Genomic DNA, 8,860 nt, shown 5'->3' with positions numbered 1-8,860 from the left:
GGGGGGGGGAGTACCGAGTCTGTGGCGAAACGAAATAAAGGCCAGCGCCCACCGGCGCGTAAGTACCAAGCCCCTACAACCACCGCCGCTTGCCTGCTGCGCCGTGAGGGTGATGTCCCGGACGCTGAGCAGCAGCCCCGGCTCCAGCGGCAGCGTCTCCATCCAGCGGAGCGCAGCCTGCAGGTGGCTGGCGGCCTCCGCGGGGCTTGGAATCATCTCCTCCTCGTCGTCGACGTCGTCATCCTTCTGCTCTTCCCTGTCCTTGTCGGGCTTCGTGTCTCGATCGTCGACGTTCTCCTCCTTCTTCTTCGGGGTGAACATTTCATCCGGGGCTCTGTAGTCGGCGGGCTCCTTCTTGACCGTCACCTTGGCGGCCTCTTCCTTTGCCACCTTCACGACCAGGTCCTCGACGAGGCCGGCAACGGCGTCCGCCACTGTGTCGCGGTGGTTCCCGTTACCGTCAAGGTACGCCCCGCCCAAGACGTCCGCCACCTTGGCGTCGTCGACGGTCATCTTGGGGACGTCCACCTCCCTGGGCCACGACGCGACGTCCTCCACCGTCCAGGGGGCCGTCCGCTCGACGGCGTCCTCGTCCTCGTCGGCCACCCAGGCTGCCATGTCCCGGTCGGACACCTCGAGGCCCACGTCGTGCGCCTGCCACTGCAGCTGCAGCACGAGCATGCGATCGTGCAGGTCCGTGGCGGCCCGCTCCTGGTCTCCGTCGGCCTGGTCCTGGGGGGTGGCCGCTGCCACCGGCCGCGGGTCGGCGCGCGCCCAGCACCGCTCGAAGGCGTCGCAGCGCACGCCGAGCCAGGCGCGGTGCAGCAGGGGAAAGGCCTCGCGAAGGGTGAAGCGCGCCAGGAAGCGGCTCGGCTCCATCCCCGAGGCGGCGATGTGCACGAGCAGCAGGGACGCGTAGCGCGCGCGCAGCTCGTTGGACACGAGGACGGCGTCCAGGGCCAGGGCGGGTGAGGAGGTTGCCGACAGCTGGCTCTTCGTCTGGTCAGGTGGCGAGGGGGCGGGGGAGGCGGCCGTCGCGGGGGGGCTTCCCGGCTCGGCCACCTCCAGGACGGCAAGGCCCACGCCCGCGATGGGCAGCACGGGGTCGCCCTGGCCGAGGCAGGGCAGGCCCTCCGACACCAGGACGGCGCCGGTGGGGTTGACGGCGAGCGCGGCGGGGGCAAACTCGGTCCGGAACCACCACGCCAACAGGTCCTTGGTGGGGCAGCCCTCGCCGCCGCCCGCGTACACCACGGGCTGGGACCGCATGTCCACGTGGCCCAGCCCCCGCGGCCGCCAGTCCCGGCCCAGCACGAGCAGGCGCGTGCGGTGCCAGCCCGTGCGCGAGGCCGCCCCCAGCAGCCACACGCGCTGCGCCGCCCCCGCGGCCCCCGCGCCGCCCCCCAGCCCCGGCAGGCGGCGCCAGTCCATGGGGAAGGCCAGCAGCCCGTACGTCTGCTCGGGGGCGTAGCCGGCGATGGCTCCCCTCAGGGCGTCCAGGGGCGCGGTCCGGACCCCGTCGTCCTGCGGGGCGCGCGCGCGCACGCCGTCCAGGAAGGCGGGCGTCACGACGGCGCCGGGCGCGCGGTCGGGCCACATGCGGCGAGCGAGGCGGGCGGCGCGGCGCCGGACCGCGTCCGCGTCCACGGCGGGCTCGCCGCCGGCGCGCGCGATCCAGCGGGCCAGGGCGCGCGACAGGCGCTCGGCGCGCGCCCCGCGCCCGGCCTCGTCGTCGGCGTCCTCGAGGCCCTTGGCGGCGTGGCGGCGCCGCCGCGTCTCAGGACGCTCCGGCCGCGCCATCCTCACGCAGCCGAGTCCGACTCGACACTGAGGCGGCCGCGCGGCGTGGCGGGTGCAGGTCGCCCCTCCCGGGTCCCTCCCGGGTCCCTGCCGGTCCCTCCCGGGCCCTCGCGGCCCCTCCACAATGCCACAGCGGTCTCTATAAGCTGGTCGGGTTGGATCAAAGCTCCGCGCGCCGCCCGCGCCGCCAGCCGCCCGTTTCATGTCGACCGGCGCTTTGATGTTGTCCCCGCCCCGCCCCGCCCCGGCGCCCGCCCCGCGGCCCGCGCCACCAACTCAAAGTGGCATTACGGGCGGGGTGCGGCGGGGCGGGGTGGGGCGGGGGAAGCCACCGCGCCCCGCCCCGCCCGCCACCCCCTCTCTGTACCTGTGCTCCTCTGTCGCTCCGCTCCCTTTCATCCACCACCCAGCCAGCCCCATCTCTCGCACGTCGCTCGCCCCTATACGACGACCAACCTGAAAGGCGGGGAGGCGGGAAGCAGCCTTGGACATGCAAGGGACGTCAGAAGCAAGCAAGGATTGATACAACCAAAATCCCTCGCTTTCCACTTTTCCTCGGCTTCCCTTTGACCTCTTCTTCACGTCCTTTACAACTGCGGAGGTCGTTTTACACTACACGCAGTAGAAAACAAAGGCGCAAAAATGGTAGAGCCATTGCCATCTGCAACACCTTGCGATCACTTTACTGGCCCACATCAAATTTCCCCGACTTCCAGTCAATTCTTAGCAGATGGTACTTTACAATCACACACTTACGCTTAACATGACTAGATTTACTTGAGTATTTTTTCCCTTCCTCACTTTTCCCTGCCCGGTGCGACGAGGCCCCTTGCGCCCCTCATTTCCAATTGAATCCTAAATGCGAAAGCGACGACAAACACACGAGTGAAATAAAAAAAGGGGAAAGAAAAAGAAACTGAACGAAAAACCAAAAACGTTTCCGGACTAGTGTCAAAGAGACTAATAGCGTCCGCAACAGAGTGCCCCCCCCCCCCCCCCCCCGGGGCAGCACGCGACACCGATCACGCGAGCCACGAGGCGGATACCGCGGCTTTCCGAAAGCTATTTTCAGCAGGGAGATGGCAACGCGGATTAGATCCCCTCCTCCTTTCTCCTCCTCATCCTCGTACTCTTCATCTTCAGCAGCAGCAGCAGCCTCTCTCCTTTCTTTCCCCCCTCACGCCTGCAGCACCGCCGCCGGGCTGCTGGTGTCAGCCGCAACAGAGCCGGAGATTAAAAAGTCTTGAGCAGACGACACAGCAGACGGTAAACATATATGATCGTGTGAGAGTATAACGTAGAAGTATATGAGCCAATAGATTTAACTCTCGATAAGGAAACAGAACCATGTGTGACACCGGCAACCTCCCCCGCGGTTCACTTACGGTGCCTATGATTTAACATATGGAGCGTGGCCATCGGTGGTCATGCTGCATACTCGAAAACGCAAAACGTAAAAACAACGATGCTGGGCTTCTCCTCTGATTTCTCAATCCGCTACAGCCCGAAACTTTTTGTTTGGTTTGCTTGGTTCAAAACAGTGGCGCAAATTTGCTGCAATAGCAATAATATTGAACACCTTGATGGAGTTTTCCACCAAGCAAAAGGTTTGAATTTCATCATGGGTCATGGGTTTGTGAGGTTGGTCCGAGCAGCTCGGCCGGAGCAGTGCGCAGACAGACCCTCCCTCGAGCCGCAGCAGCCGGCCCGCTGGGGCGCTGCGCTGGCCCCCACTGCGCGGCAGGCGCCCGTGGGGTAGGCAGAGCCGGTGGACACGGGCGCGCGGCGGGCCGGCGGGCGGCAGGGGGCCCCGCGGACGCCTCCAGCGCGCCAGACGACACGACTTGCGTTCAGCTCACCGGCGGCCGGGGCAGAGCAAGCGAGGAAGAGAGGGACAGGGGGTGAGTGGGTGGGAGTGGAAGAGTGGGTGGGTGGTGTGATGGGTGGGAGAGTGGGTGGGAGAGTGGGTGGGAGAGTGGGTGGGTGGGAGAGTGGTGGGTTCACTAGAAGGGCAAGTGTGCGAATTGCCGCACACTTGTAGTGCTGTGTTCATACCCATTCGTATACAATTAAGGGAGTAAAACAAAATGTGAAAATTTTCTTTTTTCACACACTAGTGCCAGTGTGGGGTGGGGGAATGGAGTTCACACGCCTACCTACAAGTGTAAACGATGTTCACACACATTGGTTTTCCGGTGTGCGAGGAGGGAGGGGGGGGGGGCGTGTGGGAATGACTACCCTCAAAAAATATGTGACTGGAAAAAAAGTACTCATCAAGCATCGAACAGATTAGAACGGCCACATTCACCTTACACTCGCCGTGCATATACTTTATTTCCAAAACGTGCATACTGAAAAGGGTTGTCATTCATAAATGCACGAGGCGATTTCCATGAGCGGGCGGAGTAAAGCCAAGAAGATACAGCCAGGTAAACAGGGTTGGAAGCGCTGGAAATTTTTCGACAAATTTCAGGAAAATTTTGTCAATAAACGGAAAATTCCCTAGACTTTAGAAGTTTTCCGTTTTCTCCGGAAAATTTTGGAAAATTTTTAACCCTACAGGTAAATAGATGGATGGCGGTTGGATGGATAGATGGACAGATCCGCCGTGTTTGTGTTCGCTAAAGCCCCGCAACTCCCCGTGTGGCCCGTGTCACCCGTAGCTAAGCCTCTTTCCCGCGCCATCCGGCCGCAGGACACGACGGCAGAAGAAGCCCCGCGCAAACGCCGGCACAAAGCGTTTAGCGCACGGTAGCAGCATGCAACGCGCGGGGGAGGGGCACTTCACTCACAAAAAATGAAACGTCAGAGGTGCCTCAAAAAATAAAATAATCAGAAAATGCCAAAGGAAAAATCAATTTTAAAAAATCTGAAGAATTCAGTAAAGGTCAGCAGGAATGAAAAACGAATCAAAGAAAAGCAGAAAAAATCTGTGTAGGGTTGCAGGTTTGAATTTATAGTTAAGAACCCGGAAGTACCACTCGGTGGCCGACACATCGAATTACCATTCTTTTGGGTTGTACACACGCGGCAGAAACGAAAAAGAGGCAAAATTGGTCACTGGCAAAGCGATAAGCTTTAAGCAGCCATCCTGCCCCTGTTATTCAAACCCGAACTCTCTTCACTCGTGTTCGGCCGACATGCTCCTCGGGAAGGGAGAGGAGGGGAGGGGTAGGGGCCTCACGGGGGTGGTGATGGTGGTGGTGGGGTGGTGGGGAGGACTCTCGACTCCGGCGGAGGATGTCGTTCAGCGTGTGCTACAACAGAGCGTCTCTCCGTCGCGATGTTGTTTACACGTTCGATGCGGCGAGACGGTGTTGGACTCGGTCGGACCGCGAGAGGAGGAGCAGCCCCTCAGACAGCGAGGCCAACAAGACTCCCGTGTACACGAGCATCCCAATGAAGTGACCGATCATAAAAGTGGGACACCGCAAGAGAGAAAGAACCCTCGAGGCTTGCAATTTAACCCCAAAGCGATCGTCTTCGTTTCCACCGACTTCCGATCACAACGAAATACATACTAAATTAACTTAACGATTGCAGTTGAGAAAATAAAGTGAGGTGGTACCCTTTCTAGAAAGAAATGTGGGCAATTTGTGCGCCAATCATTCGCATTACATCAAACCCATTCACGCACTCGAGTGCAGGCAGGGGGTAGTGCCGCACCCTCCCGCGCTACGCTTGCTCCTGCAGAGGCGGGGTAGCGGCTGGAGCTGGAGTCCAGCTGGGGTGGGCGGGCGCACGAGGGTGGGGGGGAGCGACCCTCTCGGATAGGCTGGCACGGCGCCGGGCGGGGGTTGTTGGGGGTGGCGCCACCACCCCCAACCCCACCACCGCGATACACCACCCCACCACCTAGACCCACACCCCCGCCGCGTAGCTACCCCGGACGCGAGCGCCACCCCGCGGCCGCAGGTCGAACCAAACGACGCCGCAGTTGAGGAGGAGGGTCCGCGGTCCCGCGCCCTGGAGGCTGCGGAGAGAGCGCGGGCGGGCCGCAGGGCTCGACGGGCCGCGGGTGCCACGATCTTAAGTGTAGAGGACAGCTCACCAACTGGCTTCGCGGAATGGGGAAAACAAAAGGTTTCAATTCGTACGTCAATTTGACACATAAATAAGTCGAAGTGTGCAAAGTGTAGCAATTACGTTGTGAAATCGAACTGGATTATACTGTAGGTCAATAATTGTGCAAACTTTACATTTCCGTAAAGGTATAGCAGTTACACTAGGGTTGGAAATTTCCGAAATTTTGGAGAAAATATCCGAGAGATGACAGAAAACTTCCAAAGTATGGGAAAATTTCTGTCTTTTCTTGACTATTTATAAAATTTTCCGGGCTTCCAGCCCTAAGCTACACTACACACCCTTTGGTTACCACTTCCCACTGACAACATAGACCTTGCAATTCAACCCAAAGGGCAACAACATTTCACGTTAATGAAACGTCTCCAATGCCAGACACCAAGGAAGTGCGAAACGTCAGTTATACCAGGACGCGGACGCGCACTTGCGTATTTATACAGTACCGCATGCACGGGTGCGGGCAGGTTTGCCTATGCTCGCTACCCACGGCTCCTTAAGGCCCCGTGCGACTAGACAGCCCAACCGCACGCGCGAATGCGGCACAGTATAATTATGAAAGTGTGCGGCGTGAATCAGCCACCTGGTATTCACACCACGTAAGCTTACGCTGGTGTGCAAAACTATTGAACATTTGTTTCACTAGTGGTTAGCTGTCTATGCGGTATTCCAGAGAATCAGCGATCTGCGTTGGGGTCGAAGCCAGAGACTTCGGGTGAAAAGCGAAATAAGGTCGTTTGGTTTAAGACACGCTTCCAATTTACGTTGAGGGGAGGAAAATACGGAGGTGATAGTTGTAGAGGGGAGGGGGGCGTATCTGAACGGCACAAAGGGTTATAGCAGGTCTGCCGCTGGCAAGTAATCTAATATTTAGCACGACCAGAGAGGGAGAGGGAGAGAAGAGAGGGGGAGCGGAAGGGAAAGAGGGGGTGGGGGAAGAGTGAGGGAGGCTGGGTAGGCGAGGGCGAGAAGTGGGCAACGTCCCGCGCGCGCAGGGGGACGGTTCCGTCCGCCATCACGTTGTGGGGACAGAGGGCTGCAGTGCAGGGCGGGGCCCGAAAATGCAAATCCAAAATAATTTTAACCCCGCAGAGAAAGGGCGGGCATGGTTGGCCCGGGTGGCGCATTTAAAAAAAAAAGTGGAGGGGGGCAAAATGGGAAAAGGCAGAGAGTTGTGACAAAAAAGGAAGGGCGGGCCGTCAAAATGAAAATGTGAATTAGCTGTAAAAGCGCAACTCCGCCATCAACTATTAATGGGTCCTGTCATTTTACCCCCCGTGCACTGTAATCGGTGAGCATGTATTAAGGGACCAGCGACGCTGTAACAACGTAGTAGGCGCCAAGTGCCAAATAAAAACGATAGAAATGGGATGGCGGGAGGAGCGCAGCGCGCGGATAGAGTGGACTGAGTACATAGAGGCGCATACGCTCGGCCCGTGCCTTCTGGGTTACTGGAGAAGGGCGGCCAAGAGGGAGAGAGGGAGAGAGGGAGAGAGGGAGGGAGGGAGGGAGAGAGAGAGAGAGAGAGAGGGAGAGAGAGAAAGAGAGAGAGGGAGTGGGAGGTGGGTGCGTTGACGCAATTGTCGAGCGGCGCCGGATCAAAGGATGCCGCCTCACCCTTCCACCCCCGCCCCAAACCCGCCCCACCCCGCCCACACCCCTAGGGCGGGGCGGAGAGACACAGGCCCTGCCGGGCGGCGTGCCGGTCCCTGCCTTAGCTTGCTGCTGCAAATCGAGTTGTTGAATCCCCCTGCTCGAGACGAGGAAGGCGTCACCGTGCAGCGAGCGGGGCGGGGTGGGGCAGGAGCGACAAAACACCACCACCGGGGCGCGACTCCCAGCAGACGACTGTTTTTGCCGCGGCGGGCTCCTCACGACCGCGTGAGGCTAGCGTCCGAGAGACGATGGCGGCTGGGGAGGCAGTCGGCGTCGATCTGCTCCCCCGTCAAAAAGCCTCCCCCCCCCCCGGTTCGCACCGAAAAATGGCTAGAGAGAGAGAGAATATAATCGTGGCAAAGCCGCCACCCTGCCGCGACACTTCTACTTTGGGCGAGGGGACGGCGGGGGCGCGTCGACATCAAAAGGCGTTAGTCTCCTTCTCCTCTAGAACCACAAGACCACAAGGACACGCGGTCCAAATCCCGCAAAAGAAGATAATCACAACTAATAAAAAACAAAATTGCAAATCTATTGCTCTTGTTGCGAAAACGCCCTCGCAACCCCCATGCCTCGCCAATTCCGACTCCCCCCCCCCTTTTCCCTCGTTCCACGTTGCTGCGGGAATTTCAGATTAACATGGAACTGACGCAGGAATGCGTCTCTCTCTCTCTCTCTCTCTCTCTCTCTCTCTCTCTCTCTCTCTCTCTCTCTCTCTCCAAAGCCCTAGCCGACGCAACGGCGCGGGGGGCGGTTGGATTTTCAGAGGATTTTCCCTTTTTTTGGAGGGGGGGGGGGAGAGGAAAAATCGCTTTATTAGTTCCCTCCAAAGGCGACCGTATTCTTGTCCTGGACCGGCCGTTACGCCCCTAGCTGTGCCCCCCCCCTTTTCCCTCTCTTTCTCTCCGTTCGTCGCCCTGGTGGCGTTTACTTTAAAATGCAAATGTACTCCCGCTTCCTACCCCCCCCCCCTCCTCATACCTCTGCCCCCGCTTCGCCGACGCCTCAAAATAGTGAAAGATGATAAATTCCAACACAATTTCAAAATCACAATTTTTTTAATTTTGTCTTTTGAAAATAAAAATAGAAAACTGGCTCACTTTGCCACACCGTGCTTGTTCCGTTCCCCCTTCTAAAAGCACTTGTCAATCCCCTGCTCCCTTTTCCCATCCCCCGGCCCCAGAAGCTGCGCGCACAATTTCAGGCCGTTTCTACAAAACAACCCCCTCTGCCCCACCCACCCGCCAATCCCTTGCTGACGGAAGGCTCATAAGCTTTCTACTGCTGGGCGGGGAGCGAGAGAGGGAGAGAGAGAGAGAGAGAG

General features: G+C 59.2%; 1 protein-coding gene across 3 annotated transcripts in view; it reads right to left on the bottom strand.

Moving 5' to 3' along the window:
* LOC113213663 (protein pangolin, isoforms A/H/I/S-like) overlaps positions 1–8,860 on the bottom strand; it is a 154,431-nt gene that overhangs the window by 15,951 nt on the left and 129,620 nt on the right. The window contains exon 1 of one of the 3 annotated variants that reach the window (XM_052267960.1): positions 94–1,284. The exons of the other annotated variants lie outside the window; for them this stretch is intronic. Within the exon in view, the coding sequence (XP_052123920.1) occupies positions 94–1,269 (1,176 nt within the window). The 5' untranslated portion in view covers positions 1,270–1,284. Of the gene's footprint in view, positions 1–93; positions 1,285–8,860 lie in introns of those variants that run through there. 3 annotated transcript variants of the gene reach the window in all.

The sequence above is a fragment of the Frankliniella occidentalis genome, unplaced genomic scaffold, assembly GCF_000697945.3.
Source record: "Frankliniella occidentalis isolate FOCC.00 unplaced genomic scaffold, Focc_3.1 Scaffold61, whole genome shotgun sequence".
NCBI classification, from domain to species: Eukaryota; Metazoa; Arthropoda; class Insecta; order Thysanoptera; family Thripidae; genus Frankliniella; species Frankliniella occidentalis.
The sequence above is the reverse complement of the archived record's forward strand: the minus strand, read 5'-3'. Positions and strand labels throughout refer to the sequence as shown.